At 34.2% G+C, this 23,462-nt stretch overlaps 1 protein-coding gene across 1 annotated transcript in view; it reads right to left on the bottom strand.

Annotated features, from left to right (window-relative positions):
* ap3b1a (adaptor related protein complex 3 subunit beta 1a) overlaps nucleotides 1-23,462 on the bottom strand; it is a 53,879-nt gene that overhangs the window by 4,903 nt on the left and 25,514 nt on the right. The window contains exons 22-26 of the mRNA XM_042778653.1: nucleotides 21,514-21,617; nucleotides 12,385-12,616; nucleotides 10,456-10,540; nucleotides 8,425-8,522; nucleotides 4,607-4,745 (exon numbers count right to left, since the gene is read on the bottom strand). Coding sequence (XP_042634587.1) covers nucleotides 4,607-4,745; nucleotides 8,425-8,522; nucleotides 10,456-10,540; nucleotides 12,385-12,616; nucleotides 21,514-21,617 — 658 coding nt within the window. The remainder of the gene's footprint in view (nucleotides 1-4,606; nucleotides 4,746-8,424; nucleotides 8,523-10,455; nucleotides 10,541-12,384; nucleotides 12,617-21,513; nucleotides 21,618-23,462) is intronic.

The raw sequence follows: 23,462 nt of genomic DNA, 5'->3' as shown, positions 1-23,462 counted from the left end.
TGAAATGAAGCCTTTTTGAATTGTGAAATAAGTACATTTCCCTAATTCTTCTTACCATAATAAAAAAAAAAAAAAATTCATTCATAATTATTAGAAGACTAACATATTTACATATTTATGACCATGGTAGTACCTGCTGCATTATCTTTATTTTTAAAAGTAACATAAAAAAAACATGCTGATTTTTTTTATATTACATATTTATATTAAAAATAAATCGACATATTAATATATCTAATTATAACAAAATTGGCACAGAATAAGTTTAAGAAAATATACTATGTATATATATATATATATATATATATATATATATGTATATATATATATATATATATCGAAAACATGTATTAAAACATATACATTAATGAACATAGCTAATTTCAATTAAAAAAAAAAAAAGTTGTATATATAACTAATAACTAATAGTCCTAAAATGGTGTTCATATTCTTTATGCAGAATATTTCTTTTCTACTTTGGGGTGACATGACAAGATTTAAAAGCTACTTAGTCCTGTTGGATTGGCACTGGTCATCACTGACCAGGGTATATACAGGAATCATGGAGTAAAATTTAATACCTTTTAAGACCTTTTTTAAGACTCTTTCCATACATTTTAAGACCTCGCCACTCCAAGTTTTAACCGGACAACGGCGACACTTTAACTTACATTTACTTTAGGCCTATATTGATTGTAAGATGGCACAACTAAACAGACCGACTTTGTGATAACTCCTTATCAATACAACATAATTCAGAAGGGTGGGAACGAAGCACAAGATAATTAACTGAGTGACTAACCAATGCAACCCAAGAAACAAGAATTAGACCAATAAACAAAACAACTGACAAAACCTATTGAGGAGAGAAAATAAAGCTCTCCAAGCTGTTGAGTTCATGAGTTCATACAGTATATTCAGAAGATGTATTTGTAACATCAGCTCTTATAACTGTCTGCAAACCATAGCTGTTTTGTAGAACACTTCTCATGACAAACACTGGGGAAAAATCAACCCATTGCAACAGTTTAAAAGCAGCCCAATTTATGGAAAAAAACAACAACAACCCTGCCTACAACATGAGGTGCAGAAGTCAGATTGACTGATCATGGGTCAAAAGTAAGGAGAGATGACTGACAAGATATTGGAGGATTTGCTCCTCAACAGACCGTGAGCTCATTGACAAATATAGATGTACTCCCTTTACACAGTGCACGCGCGATCGCGAAATCGCAATTGAACTGCCAGCGCTTATTTCAAAAGGGATTTAAATACCCCACAGATTGATAGCGGCGCCATGATGCGCTAAAATTATATACAATATTAGAATGTTTGCGGGAGCGGATTCAAAAATCGCGGGAGCGGATGGGACTGGGAGCAGTGAGAGCGGGATCAACAAGCCCCGCGCTATCACACAGCAGTGCATTCAGTTAAGTGAGCGCCCTAACAGATGACGTCAAATCTTGTGGGATTCCATAAATAAACTACACAGAACCCCACTATTCGGACAAATATACATAATGAAAAGATGATCCAAAATTTTATACTTTGGTAAATGGCATTTAAGACTTTTAAATACTTTTTAAAGCCCTTAATTTTCTCTTAATTGATTTATCAACTTTTAATACTTTTTAAGACCCCGCGGACACCCTGCACCATAACGGTTAACCACTATTACTAAATTTCCTATTCACGTATCTGCAAAAGCCAGCATTCAGAAGCTAGTCATGAAAGCAAATGTTTTGCACTGAATGCACCATATGGTAAAGCCTTATTCTGGTATCTTGTTCCTCTGTGTCCTCAAATCTGCAGAGAGGGTTTTAGTCATCAATTGCCAAATGTCCGTGCCAAGTACGTTTGTGTGTAAGCGTGTGTGTCTGTTTTAAGAGTCCTCTGTACTAATAGAGGTTAATGTGAGTGACCAGATGACCAGCTGTCCCTCGCCAAAATGAAGGACAAGCTTTTCTCCTCTGCACTGAAACAAATTCCACTCACACAGCTGCTAGCTAACTACCACACAGAGGAGAAGAGAGCACATAAACTAAAGAGCATGCATGAAATATGACGTAAACGGACATGAAGCAGTGTAGTAGAGCAGAGGACAGGAGACAGATATCACAAGGCTCCTCAAAAGCTCAATGTGATGACTCTGAAGACAGAAGTGAAGAACGTACTAAATGAAACCAAAGAACCAAACCCTTGATGAACCTCAACCCACATTTTAAAGGAGATGTTGATCTACCTGTTGTCCTGCTATAATTTGGACAAAAAAAATTGTTCATCATAAACAAGTTGTTCTTTACTGCACATTCACCAAACACAAAGTTCTAAATGTTTTTATGTTATTAATCAGCTACCAATAATTCTCTAGTCCTATTAGTCCAAATTAACAAATTATATTAATGTATATGTATAGATTTTTATATGTTTTGTATATGTATGTATTTCTTATATTTTAATAATTGTTCCAAATATGTTAATTATGATAATCATATTATACATATATTAACTGATACACTGTATATTAACTAATACATATTCAAAAATACATCTAATATCTACTTAAAAATGTACTTTACATATATATATATATATGTGTGTGTGTGTGTGTGTGTGTGTGTGTGTACGTACATTAACAATTATAAATCCTATAATATATATATACATATATATGTAAACATGTAATAATAATAATTATATATATAATTTTGTATGTTGTGTGTTGTGTATATATATGTATGTATATATAATATATATATATATATATATATATAGATATATTATATATATATATAATTATTATTTATTATTATTATTAAATAAAGTATCAAATTAATGATATATATAAATGCAAAAATTCAGCAGCTTTGACCATAAACAGCTGGTTAAAAACAGGAGCCCTATTAAATTCCATTCTCATGCATAATACTTACATTGCCATTTTTCGTTAACCCTATAATACCTCTGTACTATAAAAAGTCTGATTAGTTGATTAGTTGTTGAGCCAACCCACCAACTAACATTAAACACATTCACAAAAAAGCCTCTTATATGTGATATGTTCACTGGTATGACTACTTATGACTGCTGTGATTTTGCTTGCTTTGCAAAAAACAACAACAGTGAGAATATTCAGTCTCTGTTTAGTAACAAAGAGGACAGGATGTTTTCCTTCTGTGATCTAGAGAAGGACAGGAACAGAGTCTCTGTTTTTCAAGCCCATTTAGAAGCGCCTCTCCTGGATTTCTTGCATTCTCCCACTGAAGCAGTGCTGCCCCCTGCTGCCAAACAGAAGAACTGCAACTCACAAACACCCACAATCCACTAAAGAACTGGGGTCAGTTAGTTCTACCAGACCAGTGAGTAACATTAAACATAGAATGTGCATGACTTTGTGCATAAATAGTTAATAATGGCTAGGAGAAGGCCTCAGCAACATATGCATTCTAATAAAAATAAATGTGTCCAACTTGGAAATAGAAACCATATACTGAATTAGTTGGTGTTGGCACATAAATTAGACCATGAAGGAATATACAGCCCTAAAAAGAGATTTCTGGGTAAAAGGGACACCAGTTGGGATTGTGGGACATAGAGAATTTCTATTTTACAGCCTAACACTGAGAAACCGCTCAAATGAAATGTACATCTAATTATATTTATTTGTTGTTACCTGTTGAAGACTACTTGAACCAGTTAAAATCTAAACTGCATAACAAAAAGATTTCAAACCGAATAAAATCACAAAAACTCACTATTAAACTTTACAAAAACAACTCACACTGGACATCTCAGTCATTTGTTTATGAGTGTAAGTGTCTCAGGTCTGTAGAGGAAGGATGAAGGAGAGGTTTTTTCGGGATGTCTGTTAAAGAACGGCCGTGTGATTGATGACATGCTCTCATTTGCCCGATTGCGTATTCTAAATTAAATATAGGCCTTTTCCACAGACCTGCGGGCATTGATTTCCACTCAGCCTGTGTGCTGTGTGTCCTTGTGAGGAAGATTTTAATGCTTCTCAAGGTGCTTTCATATTCGCTCATATTTTATAATTAAATTAGCCTGCATCAGAGACTGCCCCAAAGTCCAGACCAAACGTCACTGTGTTTGTGTGCAGAGACAAATAAGTTTGTCTGTATGTCAGCAAGAAGGCTGTGTGTGTGCGTGTATGAAAGTTTTGGCCACTACAGTCCTTTACAAAGTCAGAAAGCTTTGTCCTATGGTTTAGGATAAATTATAAATCTTTAAAAATGTTTAGGAGACACATACAAGTACATGCATCCCGATGGCTAATTAGGGCCTTTAAAAACATTGCAAAATGCATTTTAGGAATAAAAACATTGTTTACTTTACTTATGAACGACTTTTCCTTTTGACGACATTCCCAAAAGTACGTTTTGTCAGTTTTACACAACTTTTAGGGACTTTTTTTCAGCAGAACTGTTCCCAAACTAGTTAAGACATAAATACAAATTTAAGTTTCTGAAGAGAAGAAAAAGCTATTAAAATATTTAATATAGCACTGGAAAAAAAGTGATAAAATACAACAGTAAAACTGAAAATGTAGAAACAGAAACAGGGAACAGGACATATAGTTTAAATTTACCTGTATATGTTCTCCTGACTGGATGGTATAACCCCTATGTTAGCGACTGACACCACCTTTCTGTTTACTGATTGGCTGGAGACGTTCTCTGGCGTCATGGTAATTGTTGCCGATGACTCGTTCATGCCCATGAGTTTACCTGAGCACAGAAATAAACATTAGTTTTACCCTTTTCATAATCTAGCCTCTATAGAGGTATTCAAAAAACAGATGAAAAATCACCAATCTGCACCTCTTTGTATTTCTTTTATTATTATTTTATGTAAATGGTTCTGGGAGCTCAAATTGGAAACAGCAGGTGCTTGTTTATGAATTTGAGAGAGGAAAAATACAACAACAAAAAAATGTAATCCATATTATGACGTTGTTCAAAAGTGTGGGGTCTGTAAGATTTTTTTATGTTTTCAAAAGTCTTTTCAAAAATACAGTCAAAACAGTAATATTATGAAATATTATATAGTCAATACTCCAGTTTTCAGTGTCATATGATCCTTCAGAAATCATTCTAATATGCTGATTTGCTGCTCCATAAACAGTTACTATCAATGTTTAAAAAAGTTGTGCTGCTTAATATTTTTGTGAAAAATGTGTGCATCCTTATTGAATGAAGTTATACCCTAACCCTAACAACAATACGTACAGACACTGTCATGCTAAAAAACTAATGACAAAAAAGGTTCATAAAACTAATGTAAAAAAACCCTAACCCTTTTTAAAACTTAAATGAACACACTTAAACTGAAGGGAACATCAGCAACATCTGTTCTGTATAAAGCTTTTAGGAAAGTGTACCTCTGATTCGTGGAAAGACAAACCTTGCATGTATACGTGTGCTTTCTTTCATATTTAACATCTGACGAGCGCAGAACGAAAGGTACTGGGGGCCAAAACAATCTCGGCTTTCAGTAAGAGCATGTGATATTTGTGGGCCGTGTTGGACCACTACACTTGATTAAGACTAAAACGAGCGGAGAAACACGGAGGCCGTGAAGGACATTAGCCAGAGACGGCGTGAATAAGCCTCGTCGAACAGTAACAAGCACATAAAAGCAGCACGCCGCTGCTCTTTAACAAGCTTCTTCAGGGAAACGTGCGCAGACAATATGGCTTAATGCGCCCAAACTGGACTAAATGAAAATGTTGTGTTTCACTTAAAAACACAGACAGACTGGGCGCTTTTCTTTCCAAAAGGCACAAACTACGACCCACTTCTGCGTGGCTTTCAAACGGCACAAATGTGAGAGTGCACAGTGATACGTGCAAACACACACACACACACACTCTCTCGTTTAGGGGGCAAGGTTTTGAGAGTGCTCATTTAAAGTCTTAAATCTGTCCATTAGGCTCTATTGTAGAGAAAATGTGGAGTAAATGAATATAGCGCGGCTTATGCTAAAAGCCTTTGCCACAGCAACCAATTAAGAATAAATGATTGGCTATAAAAAGCATCTTACTTCCTGTTCCTCGTCTGTAAATAGTGAGGCGGGAAGCACTCTCTGCGCTCATTAAAATGTGCGCGCACGCGTGTCATCCTGAGTGAAGGTATAGGCAGCTCTCTAAAAAGACAAGGCAGGAATCCATTGAGCGTAAATGAAAAATCAAAGTGTAAATTCATTGGGCGTGAATGAATTGTGAGTAATTTGTGAATAAGAAATTTGTGCAAAAGAAGGGGGAACAGGAGTTTGATCAGGAGTTTAAAGTTGGGCCAGTGTGTCATTGTAAGTGTGTGTGCCACAAATTTGATATGACGCATTCCAACGAAAGGCATCCAAAATAACAAATTCCCCTACAGATGAAAAAAAAACTTTGTAGAGAACGAAACTAAACCAAGCTTTCTCCAAAATCTTCTTTGCTTCCACTTTTATTTACAAGTGTTTTTTCAGAGAAAAAGGTCACAGCTTGTATTACATTTGGTTTATCAGGAAACGTATTTTTTTTTTTTTTTTTTTGTTTGCGCAAAAGTTTAGGGGGAACACTAAGGAGTTGTGGGGAAGAGGGGGGATTTGGTGAGGTTTTTTAAGTTGTTTTAAGTTGGAGTTGTGCAAAAGAAGGGGGAACAGGAGTTTGATCAGGAGTTTTAAGTTGGGGGTTTCCCATACCCAGTCTGTCATTGGTCAGACAAATAGATAGCTCCGCCCCAAATTGATATGATTGGTTGAGACACTGACTGCATCCAAAATCACATAATTCCCTGCTACAGTGAAAAAAACTTGTAGAAACAATTTTCACTCAAAAAATAATATTCTCCCATAACCAAAAATCATTGACTGTTTTTAACAGTGTATATCATAAGTAAGACAAAGGGTCACATGACAATATAACATGCAATGGTGTACATCCAAACTTATTCTTACTACACACATTCATACCAGTATTTTTTTTTTTTTTTGAATGATTGAGATAATATTATCATTTTTACTGTTTTGAACTAGTTTTTATTTTGATATTTTCTTTTTTTAGGTAAATTTTAGTTAAAGTTTTAGCAATTTTGTTGTGTGCTTTTGTAATTTTTAATTACATTATCATTTTTACTGTTTTGAACTAAAAACACCGAACAAACAAGTTAACTGAAGTATCGTTTTTATAATTTTTTTTATTGCAGTTTAAGTTATTTTACTACATCACGTTAAACTAAATGAAAATAATAAATGTTGCCTTGGCAACTAGCTGAGATAAAAAGTTTTTTTTATTTTTTTATCATTTCAACTTTCATTTAATTTTTAAGTAACAAAAATGTATGTTCCTTTTATGGTTTTAGTTTCACTTAACTATAATAAACTTTCATTTATTTTTAAGTAACAAAAATGTATGTTCCTTTTATGGTTTTAGTTTCACTTAACTATAATAACCCTGATAAATTCAGAATAGTGTTCATTTTGGTTACCATGACTAAGAAAGTTAAAAAGATAGGATGACAAAAATGTTCATTGACTTAGTTTTAAGATTTCCAACATTTACTATGCCTTGACGAAAACACGCACAGTAATCTTGTCAATAATGGATAACATATATCAAGATACATCAGAGCATGAATATTTTGCCGTTGACGATACAGAGACGAGACTAGCTTAAATGTATGTGAAACTCCGGGGGTAAGTCTAAAAAAAAAAACTACACACAATTTTTGTTTTTTTTCAGTCTAAAAAAGGCAAGAAAGAAAAAAATGGTATGTGAGTACAAATATGTTATTCACATGCAGCAATGAGTTTTTCTTTCACTGGTGTGCAGTTGCCTAACATCAAATTAACAATTTCACAATGACACTTTTTTTTTATTTTGGCATCAAGTTCTCAAAAGATTATCATTAAACTAGCTTTATTATCCATCCTTGCTTCATAACTTGCATGGCACTGTAAAGAACAGTGTTTTAATATTGTCTACGATCATCTTTGGATTTTTTAGTTCAATAAATTTCAGTGAATCAAACTGTCTGATTCAGTAAACGGGTTCAAAACCCTGATTCAAAACTTAGTTTGTATCAGTTCACAACTCTGGCACTTTTCAATGCACTACTATGCACATTAAAAATAGGTATCATTGTTCTTTTGTCTAAAAAATAAAACTGTTAAAATTCAACATTTTGAATCAGTTTATGAATCAGTGGGAAAACGATGATTCTTCAGACTATTTCAGAGCTTAGGCTTAAAAATGGCTTTCATATAAAATCACCCAGCCCTGTGTTCTTGAGGTTTTTGAGAGTGGTGTGTATGTTTTTGAAGATGAGACAGTGTAGTATTTTTGAGGTCTTTAAGTGTTATTTCTTAGTGTTTACAGCATCAGTATTGTGTTGTGTAAGTGCTTAGAGGTGTTTGTATTACCCTGCTCTTTGGTGAAGTCTGCTTCACTCATTGTGATGGGCAGCAGCAGCTCTCCTACCGCAGGCTGGATGGACACGCTGAATTCATCTTCTTTAGTACTGAAAGAAGAAAGAACAGCACCAAAAGGTCACCACACACCTGTCCATCTTTTTCTGTGTTTTCTCTTCTAAATATACACTACTGGTCAAATGTTTGCGCTAAGCAAACGACTTTAGGAATTAAATGAATAATTTTATTCAGCAAGGATGCATTAAATTGATCAAAATAGTGTTTCTTGAGCAGCAAATCAGCATATTAGAATAATTTCTGAAGTATCATGTGACACTGAAGACTGGAGGAATGATGCTGAAAATTAAGCTTTGTATTACAGAAATAAATTACATTTTAAAATATATTCAAATAGAAAACATTTATTTTAAACTGCAATAATATTTCACAATTTTACTGTTTTTACTGTACTTTTACTCAAATAAATGTAGCCTTAGTGAGACTTCTAAAAACATTTAAAAATCTAACCCCAATTTTTTTAACGGCAGAACATATATTGTATTTGGTACAGTACAAAGTATTATAGTATATAAAAATAATATTTATGCATTTTATGTCTACTTAAGTAATGCCTTCTTCAACTCAGTAATGTGATATATTTTTACATTTCTGAGTGAGAAAAAAAGTCAGTAATGTGATATATTTTTACATTTCTGAGTGAGAAAAAAAAGATGTGATAAAGCCGTAAAACATTTCTGGGGAGTTGTAAGTTTTTAGGGGTTTTTTAAGTGTTTCACAGTTTTTAAACAAGTAAAAACGTTTGACATGGACCCTCCTCTCATCCCAAAAGAGTAAAAGAATAAAGTTATTGATTGTCAGGTTTGCCAATTTACTTTGTAAGTAGCCAATTAGCTGAGAAACAGAACTGTTATTACCATGCAACTGGATCAATCATCACTGATCCACCGATGGAGAGAGACGAAAGACGGAGAGAAAGAAAGAGGGAAAGAGAAGGATGAGAGCCATTTCTATTTTCATATTCGTATTGATTAGCATCATCACTGTTTGTGGCCTGCCACAGGAAAGATGACTGTCAGGTACTCCAACAAAGACTGAAATCTGACATTAAAGTCCCATCATGAAGAGCGGCAGGCTGGGAAATAGGAAGCCAATAAGGAGTGAATCCAGGAGCGGGAGAACAGGGGCACCATGGAGATCAGGTGATGAGGGGAAACAGGCTTGAAAAAGATTCAGAGACCAAATAATCGGGCTAGGGATCAACGTGCAAAGTAAATCCAGGTATTTCTTTCTAATACGGCATAATCTCTTGACGTAGCCGCAATAAAGAGGGGCCGAATCCCTTCTTAAACCAACTCCATGAGCTCGGCTTTCATCCAGGGCCACAGACACGTGTGCAGGCCTGACCTGCGCCCACTCGTCTCCATGTCATTGAACTCACATTGGCTCCATTAGCACACATAATCTACCGGTCGCCTGCTCGCTCCCTCTCTTCAGCTGGGCTGTTTATGGTGATGTTTTTATGGTGTTGTTATTTAAGTGTGTCTATTACAAAAGCCTCCAGTGTAATCGAAAAAAGAAAAAACAATTACAAGCTTTGTGGAGAAGTGTAATCCCTCTAAATTAGATTATTAAAAAAATTTAATGCATATTATTACCATTCACATGATTCGGTAATAATTTATTTTTTTTAAACGTATCGAAAAGGGGAACAATTAATTTTGACTTATTTCACCCGGTGTAAGGATAATGAACAATAGTAATTTAATCTGTATAATGACATGCTAGCGCTATCATAACGTGTGCGCATTGTGAGTGTGTATTAATGTTTTTGCTGAATGTTGTTTTTTTAGGAAAGCGAACACCATCGTGCCTAGTTCGTAGATGTGTCAGAGTGACCTGATCTAAGGGCTGTAGTGCTACTAAACCATAATGACTCGAGAAAAGCTTGGAAAATGTAAGGGACTTAACGATTCTGGCTCCTTTTAACAATGTTTGCTGTATATGATATACATGAACAGTTACCACAGCTGGAAGTTTGCAGCTTGTGTGGAGTCATTGAAGTCGACGCCCATAGACACCGTTACTGACGCCTGCGGCTCCAAACGCTCTGAAGAGAGAGAGAAAGATGTGTCAGCATGCTGTGTGAACAATCAAAACAGAAAAATCTATCTAATTCTATAGAGAAAGATACAACATTCTAAGCAACATCAAAGAAGGAAGGAAAGAAAGCTGAAGTAAGGATGGACAGAAAGTATGAAAGTTGAACTAAAGGAAGTAAATAAGGAAGAAAGGAAGGATGGAAAGAAGTCAGGATTGGACAAATGGAACAGAAAGAAGTAAAGATAGACAGAAGAAAGATAGTAAGGAGGGCTGGGAGAATGGAAGGAAGAAAGAACGAGAAAAGGAAATAAAGAAGGAAGGAAGGACAAACTGAAGGAGGTAAAGATGGAAAGAAGCAAGAAAAGATAGAAGGCCAGAAGGATGAGTTAATAGGAAGGCCGAAGAATGAAATGAAGAAAGCTAGAAAAAAAGAAGGTGGGAAGGTAGGAAAGAAGGAAAAACTTAAGTAAAGGAAGAAAGTAGGAAAGACCAGATGGAAGAAAGTAAAGAAGGTCAGAGGGAAGAAAGTAAGGAAAACAGAAAGGAAGAAATAATGGAATGAAGGAAGGACAGAAGAAATGAAGGAAGGATAGAATGGAAAAAAACGAGAGAAATTGATGAACTCTGAATGTGCAGCACAGTCTAGAAAGAAGCTGGATCTATTCTTCTCCTTTCCAGCCATGAAATTAATCTTTGTGATGCTTTAACAACACAAGCATGGTTCAATTTAATGTTATAAAACCCAAACCTGTCCAGTGAATGACTAAAATGGCTTTGTTAAAGAGGAATTTGTAAAAGGGAAGGGGAGAAACAGACAGAGAGAAAGTGTGTGTTTGTGTTGTGCACCACTGTGAGCTGTGTGTCTGATGAGAGGACCTCTGCTAATCGATACACCGGCTGAAATCATATCAGCTGCATTAATACAGGCTGAAGGATGGAGAATGTGAAAGTGTATGTGCTGGAGAAGTCTCAGCTGGGCAGTCTGATTAATAACTAATATTTATGAAAGTCTAAAACAGCTGTATTATATATTATTAAACACTTTCAAATTAATTGGGTGTCCTTCTTGAATTTCACAAAATAAGTTTAACTTATTTGAAGTTTACATGACAATCAGAGAAAGAAAACTTCAACTACAGGGTGAAATCCCTGACTGGATGTAATAACAACAACAAATAACCAATGTGTGTATGTATGTATAAATAAACAAATAAATAAATAAATGATAATATTAACACTAAATTATGAAATAATTATAATATTAATAATAATAATATACAACAATTATAATTGAAATAAATAAACTTAATGTAAAAAAACAACCACAATTAAAACAAATCACTAAACACTTATTGTAACAAAAACAACTATATTTAAAATAAATAAATAAATACTTGATGCAAAAAAAAAATAAACAAACATTCATTGTAAAAAAAAAAAAAAAATACTACGATTAAAACAAACAAATGCATACATACCCAATGTAAATATAATGTGAATAAGTAAAAACCCAATGTAAACACAACTATAATTAAAATAAATAAAAAATAAATTACTGCCCAATAAAACAATAAGAATACCCAAAGTAAAAAAAACAACTATGATTAAAAGGAATTAAAAATAAATAAATATGAAAGTAAATAAGTAGTGGTTGCCAAGTAGATGTTGATATTGATAAACATGGCTGTTCATATTTTAATGTGCTCACAGTTGTGCCAGTTTCACAATTCAAACTCATCTTTCAGAAGCAAGCAACAGCAAGAAATTCCTGTTCTTCATGCTATGACCCCTTTGCATTACACATTCACAGCTAGTCCTGTTAAACTCCATTTATTGATGTGTTAAGCTCACCAATAGCATTTGAGCTTTGGGTGTTTTGTGTTTTGTTGGGTGTATTTTTTGTGATGTGTGTGTTTTTTATGGATTGGTTGGTAATTTTTCTTAGCGTCAGCTGCAGGGATACCATGCTGTTGCCATAGATACAGGGCTGCCGGGTGAAGCGGTACTGGGCTGACAGACCTTTACCCGTCATCCTGTGGAGCAGCTCATGGGAGGTTTCCGGCACAAACACGGGAGAACTCGCCTGCAGGGAGACATGTACATGCCAAGAAACGGCGTCAAACTGACAAGCAAGAAATACACAAAGATGGAGAAGAGAACACATGCAGTTAACAAAAAACTGAGTAGAAATGGAAAGAACAATATGTATCAAAATATATTTAGTCATTATGATCAGCAGCAGTGTCTTCTGCATAATTTGTGGTGGTAAATAAGTAATAATTAAGACTATAGTTGTGTTGCATTATTCTTAAACATGTTGATCGAATTCTTTTTTGTCTGACAAATGGAAAATCAGAGGAAACCTGTATGAAAACAGTCATTATTTTGGCAATTAATCCAAACTTTAAGACATAAAACACGTGTAAAATGTCAATGTTCACATAAAACATACAAAAACACCTATTTGCACACATACAGACATGAAAAAAAAAACCAGTAAAGAGCTACCATCAGCCCATTTCCTCCTCTTAATAAGCCACCTTTTAACTTTTCATCTTAATGCAAAATCTCCTGAGACACAGATGAAGATGATAGAGAGGCATAAGGCTATTTTCATTATAAACACATTAGGGAAACCTCAGTAAAACGCCTATATAATGTTAAAGTAACGCTGGGATGCTCTTAATGCTGTCTTAGGTCATTTATAATATAAGCAGAATGGAAACACAGCTAGTTATGTACTTTTTCTGAAGAAGATATGAGTGTTTTTACAACGCATCTGTGCTAAAGTTACCATCACAATGCTAGGGTCACTGCGTTGTGGTTGGTAAGGTGTTCTGAGTGGTTTCTAGATGGCTGCACAAACAATGAGGGAGGAATTATGTGCCAAAGGTAAATAATTAGGGTCAGGGTTTTTTGTAAATCATTAGCAATAGTAATAATTTATACATTTTTAATTAAACATTAAATGTTCTTTAACTAAAATATAACTCCAAGACATCGTAAATTTATTTTTATAAATGCTCATTACTGACTTGTTTATAATTTCTACCCCATTCCATCAAAGGTTTCCAAGACTATCACAAATCATCCTTGAAATTTCTAAAAAAAATTATTGTTGATATTATTATTTTTGTGATTTTTTATATAACAATACACAACAAATTGGCAGCAGATAAAAACCCATCAACAAAGACGCAGAGACAAAACAACTGCTCTAGCAAGTGACCATACTGTCAGCTTGTAAAACCACTCCTGAGGCATTTATCGCCATAATGTTATGAGCCATAATTAGAGCTTTAATTATCAATATAAAACTAAGGTCGCACAAATATACCGGAATCAACTATATTGGTTTAGTATATAAAATTCATCCAAAATTGATCAAAAATACAGTAAAAACAGTAATATTGTGAAATATTATTACAATTTAAAACAATTGTTTTCTCTTTGAATATATTTTTAAATGCAATTTATTTCTGTGATGCAAAGCTGAATTTTCAGCATCATTACTCCAGTCTTCAGTGTCACATGACCCTTCAGAAATCATTCTAATATGCTGATCTGCTGCTCGAGAAACATTTCTTATTATCATCAATGTTGAAAACAGTTGTGTTGCTTAATATTTTTGTGCAAACCATTTATTTCAGGATACTTTGAAAAAAAGACATTTCAAAAGAACATCATTTATTGGAAATAGAAATCTTTTCTATCATTATAATTGTCTTTACTGTAGTTGTGTTGCTCAATATCAAATAGAAATCTTTTCTATCATTATAATTGTCTTTACTGTCATTTATAAAATTTTAATGCATCCTTGCTATTTCTTGAAAAAATAAAATAAAATCTTTTTGAAATCATATTTTTAAAAATGTCTCTAATGGTGCATCCCTACACTAGTGTGCTTCAACAATGTCACTGTAATGGCCCAAACAAAAGAAAGGCCAAGCGTCATGCCTGAATTGCATCCTGTGACACCGGCTGCCATCAATATGACGAGTGTGGAAAGACCACTGACGTCTCAATGCATTACTCCTGACTCTCTGGATTCTCTCTAGCTCGTGTGACAGCAGAACAGATCGGCAGCTGATGGCAGTTTTCTGGCTCTACACTGCACTCCTGAACACCTGGACAGGGATGACATTTTTGCCTGCAATTTATTTGTTGGCTGCAGCTCCATTTGTTGTCTTCAACACCAGTAATCCCTCCGAGCTATGGATTCCATCTGCAACCCACCAATGGAGTTTTTTTTCATATAGTAATGAGAGGCGTTATAAAAGCTCAAAATAGTGAAGTACCTCAAAGCTCTGTTTGTGGACTGTTAATGTTTTCACTGCTCAGTTCTGAATGCTTTAACATCGTTAATACATACTAACACAACAACAACAGGTCAAATCAACACATTTTTTTTGTTTTGATTTTGCAGAAAATAATCTGGAGAATTCAAGGAAATGGAACTAACTATGGTAAAAACTGTTAAATGCAGCTGAAAATAAAACTATATTTTTGTATTTGAAGATAAAAATATGTTTTAATTTTTGTAGTTTAAATGATTTTTTATTTTTGTAATTTAAATGCTATTTTTATTATTAAACATATACCACCATTATATTAAATTATTAATATTAAATATTATTAAATATAAATAAATATCAAATTATTCATATAATCATTATACATTATTTTAATATTAATATTATAAAACTTTATATTTTGATAAGTGATATTATAATACTAAATAATATAAAATAATATAATTATTAAATCTAGACAAATAATATTAAATTATAAATACAATCATATAACAGTTTAATATAATGTTAATACTATTATAACATATTAATTTTGATTGGTGATATTAAATTATAACCATTAAAATTATTTTGGTACATATGAAATTATTATTATTAATATTACTATATTATATTATTTACCAAAATATTTAATAAAACAAACAAGGGTGGGGAAAATGTTAAAATAAAACAACATTAATTATGAATTAAAAATTATTTTTCATTAATATAATCATAATACATTATTTTATATATAATATTAATATTATAAAACATTTTGATAAATTATATTATTCATATTAAATCAAATTAAATACAGATAAATAATATTACATTATTAATACAATCATATTACATTTAACATAATATTAATGTTAATAATATAAAAAAAATTTTTTTATTTGATATAAAATTATTAATTAAATTAATTAAACATTAAATTAACATAAAAATTATTAATTATATTAAATGATGTATCAAACATAACATTATCTATCAAAATATTAAATAAAAAAAGGTAGGGTATATGTAGAAACGAGTGAATGATGGGCGTCCGAATTCTGCGGAAATTTGCAGAGCGTCTGGACGGGCCTGCACATCACCTACAATCACCATGACGGATGGCGCAACCGAAACTAGACGAACCACAATAAAATTGGTTTGAAAACCTGACAGTATGAATGAGTTGGTTTATCTGAAACAGCAGCGTTATATGAAAGCAGCAGTTACATGCAGCTGAAAGCACCTTTAGATGTGTCATATCCTTTTGTAAGCTTCCTACAAAAACACATGCATGCGCGCACTCACACACACACACACACCATAAATTTATAGCCATGCTTTTGGAGGAGTCAAGCCGGTCTGTGTTGATAAAAGTAGCTGTAATGTTTACAGCATCAGATTTACCACACAGAAACGTGCAGGTTGTGGCCACCGTTTCATGATAACCGCTCCTGTCTGTGTCCTCAAGGACCGGACGAGCCAATATACAACACATCGCTTATGATCACCAATATAACACACACACTTCACGTCCTATAAAGTGGTCAACTCCGCTGGGCGGTGGAAGAGTAAATAACCGAAAGAAAAGAGTAACCTTGACCGCAGCGTCCCAGACACACACTCGGACACATCTCCCGTGTGAAGGGGAGCTTGATTGAGGGGCTCTATTATGGATGAGCTTAAAGGAAACCTCAGTGATGGATGACAACTCGCTCTAGTCACCTTCACATATCCCAGCATCCTCTCTGTCCAGCTGCCACCCAATTCTGCTGACAGATGCAAAACCCATCCGCTGGCCGGGATAAAGAGGGAAAGAGAGAAAGAAACCAGAGGAGGGAAAAGAAGGATAAACGGAGGACGGGAGGACATACAGCAGACAGAATTAAAAATCTATTTTCTATTGCTGTTTGAAATCCAATTCATTTGTTTATGAGACTGTCCGTAAGAGAAAAATGTCATTTGGCGAGGTGTGTGAGAGCATTGATCCTGTCAGATGTTAAAAGTCACCGTGATTAATATTGAAGGCTGTGAAAGTGTAAAGGAATCGGAGTGAGTTTCTTTTGTATAGCAAAACTCAGTGTACAAAAGATCAAACATCTAACATTGTGTTTTGTGGCATTTTTTTTGGGGGGGGGGTTACAGATCAGTCAAACGAACTAAAATTGAAATCACAATATGGTTCAGTACATGAATTAAATAAGTACATAGTCTGTTGGGTGCATCACTGTTTCAATTTACATACGAGCAGCTCATGATCCGGTGCTTTTAGCATCTCAAAGCATCTCAGTTCACAGTAAATACTGCAAACTCCATGTGCTTAAACTCCATTTAGGAATGAAATGTATACCAGGATCACTTTATTTTCACATTAGCATTATTTTATAACATTTTTTGTGAACAGATTACAGAATTTCACCAGAATTGTATTGAAAAGCTAAGTAAACTTACTGTCAACTAAACACAGAAACAAAGGTCTCTCAACAGGTTTGCGCCAAAATAAAAGCTTGAGGGTTTAACTCTATACAATAATTAAAAAACTAAACTAAAATAATTAAGATAAATCATGGAATATTCACGTCCTCTTACAGTGTAGATGTATTACAATAATTATGTATACAATAATGTATGAATAAAGATGTATACAATAATGTATTACAATATTACAATTAATATTATTATTATATTCAAATAGTTTGTCTTCCTAAACACATAAGTGTGAATGTGATGTGGACTAAAACACTATCACAACTAAAAAGGGATTTGAGTCTGTGTGATTTTAGCCATTTTTGTTAATATTGTGAATTTTGAAATTTGAGATATTTTTATATTTTCATTATATTTTAAATGCAGTTTAGCTGCTTTGGCAACTAGGTAAAAAAATGTTTTTTTTTTTAGTTTTTTTTATGAATATATATATATATATATACATATATATATACATATATATATATATATATATATATACATACATACATATTTTTATATACATATTGTTTTTTTTATTTCAAGAAACAAAAGTGGATTTTTTAATGCTTTTAGTTTTAGTTAACCATAATAACCCTTTTTACTTTAAAGTCTAGATCAAAGCCAATGCAAAGAGTTTGTTTAATTCTGCTCAGTTTTGGTCACTTGAAAGGGGTTGACACTCTTAATTTTGCTCTCAAATTTCACCATATTGATGCATTTAACAAAAAAAAAAAATAATTGTAATAATAATAATAATTTATATATATATATATATATATATATATATATATATACATACATATATATATATATATATATATATATATATATTTACTTACATAAATCATACCCATGGACCCCTCAAGAAGTCAAAGGTCCACCCAACCATAGTCTCGCAAAATCCTGTGGGAAACACTAAACCATGTACTTCAAACACACAACCAAATGTCTTAGTGCACAAAAAAAAAAAAAAAAGCTAAACGTGTCCAACGTTAAGCACATGTGATTGACAGCGCGAGTTGGCGTCTCTATGTGCATTTCTACTTTGCTGCTGAGTCATAATGAGGATGGCACGGAGCGTGCTCCGAGAAGAACGGGGTTACCGCGGCAACGCCGGCTGGCTGATGGGCACCAAATGAACAAATTATGACGCGGCCCCCAGATTGTGATGGGGTCAAACGCCCCCCACCCCGCGCTCAGCCCCCGCTCGCCCTACACTGACACTTCAATTTCCCTCCGACGCCCCGCGTTCGGCCCCCATTCGCCCCGCGCTAATTATGAATGAAAAGTTATCAGCCGGCTCCCCCGGCGCACGCTTAAACAGTATTTCAGAGCAGATCCGCACGTCAAAATGTTATTAGAAACGGGAGGAGCCGAGGCAGATAGTTTGCACGCTGACCCCAGTTCGGCTAAATACCACTGCTAACCGTCCCAGAATGCATCGGAGTGTCTCTCTATTTCACACACTGTTATTTCATCTGTACCCATGCCGGCCAAAGTCACACACACACGCGCACCGCCGTGTCATATGAATATATTTTCATACATCTGCATGCACGCGGCTGAGAAAGACCAGCTGTGTGACGTGACACGCCATAATGAATGCCCGCGTTTGAATGCATGTATGTGCGAGCGAGAGAGATGAGGTTTATCCACCGTGACTAAGATTATAGCAGCCTATAATGTATTTATGCATAGCATTGACTTTAAATAAGCCCTTTCTCTTTCTCTCAATCTCACCCTTTATTTCAGCTCTGATTAGCCTGCCTGCCGTGGCTCGTGGGTAGTATTCTAATGACCTGTGCCTAACAGCTTCTAGCTGCACAGCGGCCCGGGCCTGACGAGCCTGTCAATCAAAGCAGCGGCGCTGACACCCGCTCAACACGCCGCTACAGGTCACAGGGGCAACCCTGCAGTGATGGACAGGAGGAGAATAGGAATTCTGACAGATGGAGGTTGGAACCTATAGGAAGTTTAAAAGTTTTCTCAGACTAAGGGATATCAAGGATCGTGTGTTATCAGCAATCATAGTTCAACCACAGAGCTGTAAGCAAGATGTCTGCAGTTTAACAGCATGCTCATATACTCAAAGTGATAAATCGGTATGACCTTTGCATGCTTTTTGGTGCATTCTGACATTTAATTGAAAAATAAAGAAGTATTTTCTAATAATATTAGAATACTAATTATATTAGAAAGAGAACAGGATACTGGAGAATAATATGGAATGAATCAGGAAATGTATTATTATATGATATAATATATGATATAATATAATGTTGTCAAAAGTACCAATGTCGGTACAGAAATTTTTAAAATGTGATGATACCAGCATTTCTCACAAGCATTTTGAGCGCTGTTGTGTAAGAACACAAAATGCTCAAAATGCTTGTGGGAAATGCTCACATTTTTAATGTGATACTTTTGTAATGTGGTACTTTTGACAACAGTAAAAAGTCAGATATGTGACACACAAAAGTAAAAACTTATTTTTCACAATATGTAATCAGAAAGTTAGACGTCCCTTAAAATTGTTACTGAGCAATCCCACAAATCACTAAATCACTCCACTGCGCAATTGTTTCTTTTAATAAAAAATGGCAGATAAAACACAAATTATTTCCAGCCAAAGCCATAATATCAAATCAATTTTAAGCTCTTTAAGAACAAACTGTCAATCTACAAGTCTGTTTTGTAAATCTGAAATAAGCCAGTTCCTAAAATCTCAGTCCAAATGTTTTGAACCAGTTTAATGCTAGTTTACACAATGATTACTTTAGGTCTACTAATATGATTAGTTAGCACCAAAATAAATAATACATAAATAATAATTAATAACCAGCTAACTTAGCTAACTTACTTTTTTTTTTTAAGAAATGAATACTTTTATTCAGCAAGGATGCATTAAATTGATCACAAGTGACAGTAAAAAAATAAATATATTACAAAAGATTTCTATTTCAAATAAATGCTCTTCTTTTGGCCTTTCTATTCATTGAATCCTGGAAAAAATTAATTTTTCACAAAAATATTAAGCAGCACAACTGATTTCAACACTGATAATAATAATAATAATAATAATAATAATAATAATAATAATAATAATAATAATAATAATAATAAATGTTTCTTGGTCAATATATTAGAATGATTTCTGAAAGATCATGTGACACAGAAGACTGGAGAATGATGCTGAAAATTAAGCTTCGATAAATTACATTTGAAAATATATTCAAAGAAAAACACATTTTAAATTTTAATATTTCACAATATTACTGTTTTTACTGGATTTTTGATAAATGCAGTCTTGGTGAGCATAAGAGACTTCTTTACTTACTGTCATCAAGCATTTGAATGGTAGTGTTACTAGCTAGCCTATATGGTATCTGAGATGCCAGTTACTCAAAATTAACATTTATTAACTTTTGCTTGTGCTTACTATGTAAAAATGTATTAAAATCTTCTTTCAACACAAAATATCACTATCTATGTAATGTTAGCAATGTCTTTACAAGCATACGCAAGCTTAAAAACACCACAAAATATTACAAACAATAAGATCAAGGTCCAGATCCCACCAAGAATCTTCTGGTTGAAATATGATAGCAGAGCAGGTCTATAAATGTGTGTAGTGTGTGTGTTATTGTCGGGGGGTGTCTGCGGGCCGCTGGGATATTACAGTTCATGTGTCAATCCTAAAAGAGGCAGACACAGATAGTATTTGAGAAGAAATGACCACACATGCTTCATTCATCTCTTACTGACATCTCTCCCTCCCTCTCACTCTCTTGACATCCTTCTCTCCCTGATACAGGACTCTCACGGGAGAGGAAGGAGCCGTCATACTGCAAAAGGTCAACAATCACATACGCTGACAACACGCACGCTGGACGCACACAGGAGGAGAAGAAAGAGGGAAGACAATGAAAAACCAACCTATAATACAACAGTACAAAGAAACAAAGAACATAGAAGACTTCTAGATGGACACAAACAAAAGACTGGAGGGGAAATTATAAAAAGGAAGAGGTATCCAGAGGATAAAATACAGTCTGCCTGACATTTGCACAAAGTAAACCCAAACAGCCTCTATATAGCTACATATATAGTTTAGCAGTCATTTTATACAAACAACTCAACTCATAGAATTCTAGATAGCTTATTATAACATCAACACAAAGTCAAATGAACACACACACACACACACACACACACACACCTGTAAGGCCGATGTTGTGGGCGAGATCAAGAGCCCTTGCAGGTCGGACAGCAGATTAGGTGACAGGATGGAGCTTTTGGGTGTGGTGACCGGCACAGGTGAGACTGTCAAACAAAACAATTACAACAGCATTTAAGCAATAGTTCACCCAAAAATGAAAATTTGATGTTTATCTGCTAACCCCCAGGGCATCCAAGATGTAGGTGACTGTGTTTCTTTAGTAGAACATAAATTATGATTTTTAGCTCCAGTCGCTGCAGTCTCTCAGCTGTACAATGCTTGGCAATGGTAACAGAACCTATGAGAGAGAAAAAAACATGCACAGAAAAATCCAAATGAAACCCTGCGGCTCGTGATGATACACTGTTGTGTAAAGACACAAAACGATCAGTCTGTGCAAGAAAGTACAATGCTTGGCATATAGTTTTTTTTACCTCTGATTCACGCAATGTCACAGCCAACATGTAAAGAACTCTTGTGAACGTGCTTCACAGCAGCCTGCATCATCTTCTTTTTTGTTGCTTTATGGAGGATTGCAGACTTATAAGTGCATTACCGCCACCTATCTCTCAAGTGGACCATTAACACTCCTGATTGAGATTGTAGATGGAGTGTTAATGGTCCACTTGAGAGATAAGCGCGTTCACAAGAGTTATTACAGTTCGGACATTGCGTGAATCAGAAGTAAAAAAATGGTATAAATAATGTTCAGTTTCTTGCACAGACTGATCGTTTTGTGTCTTTACACATCAATGTATCTTCATGAGCCGCAGGGTTTAATTTGGATTTTTCTGTGCATGTTTTTTTCTCTCATAGATTCTGTGACCATTACCAAGCATTGTATGACTGAGAGACTGCAAAAGCTGAAGCTAAAAATCTTTGTTTGTGTTCTACTGAAGAAACAAAGTTACCTACATCTTGGATGCCCTGGGGGTAAGCAGATAAACATCAAATTTTCAGTTTTGGGTAAACTATCCCTTTAAAACCCATATATATATTAACACATTCATTGGTCCTGTTCCAAAACCTAGTAAGTTGCATAACTAGAGAGCATATTAAAGCATCTAAATCTGTTCCAAACTGTTTCTGAACCATTTAAACTGCTTTTCGCTATCACTGACTTACTGTAATAGCTTTAACTTTCGCCAGTTTTGTGTAACACAGTTTTCTTGTTTTAACTGCATTCTGCAAATTTCCCAGCAAAAATCAAAACAGAAAAAGAATATAAGGTACATAACTTTGTCTAAATGTTAAGGTGCCACCATATGTATCCGTCACTGGTGAGCAAGCAAAATTATATTTATGTATGATTACACATAAACTTATATTTCAACACTGAAAAGTATCTAATCTAATTAAAGCATAAACTATTTCCCTTAATTTTTGTGTGTGTATTTTGCGTTATTATTAGAGCATACTAGAATGATTTTTCAGTAGCCTTGACTCTGGAATCATTTTTCCAATTAATTTTTCCCAAACTGATTTTAGAAAAAGTCATCGTTTAAGAGGCATAAGCCATGAACCAAACCAACCAGACAGGAGGCAAAAAAAATAAATAAAAAAGAATATATATATTATTTTAAGAGTGTAGGGAGACTGATCTATTATATAATCCGTAGTGCTGCATAAAAGTTGGAGGGCAATAAAAAGTTATTTTGGTGGAGCTTTCTTTGCAGAATCATGGTTAATGAAGTTTTTCATAAGGAATTATGCTGTTAAACATGATTATTTTCAAAATAAATTGAAATAATGCAGGCTGATGGCTTCAACAGAAGCATATACCACTGATTAATAAGCTCATAGCTCAAAGTAGGTCTGTCTTTAAAGTTATACAAGTTATCGTTCACAATCAGTTCCCCTACGGAGAAAATGAATGGGATTTTTACTTCAGAAACCACAATATAGACCCTAGGCAGGTCACTGGGGTTTGGAAAGAGCCATTATAAATC

Source organism: Cyprinus carpio, chromosome A21, assembly GCF_018340385.1.
Source record: "Cyprinus carpio isolate SPL01 chromosome A21, ASM1834038v1, whole genome shotgun sequence".
Taxonomy (NCBI): Eukaryota; Metazoa; Chordata; class Actinopteri; order Cypriniformes; family Cyprinidae; genus Cyprinus; species Cyprinus carpio.
The sequence above is the reverse complement of the archived record's forward strand: the minus strand, read 5'-3'. Positions and strand labels throughout refer to the sequence as shown.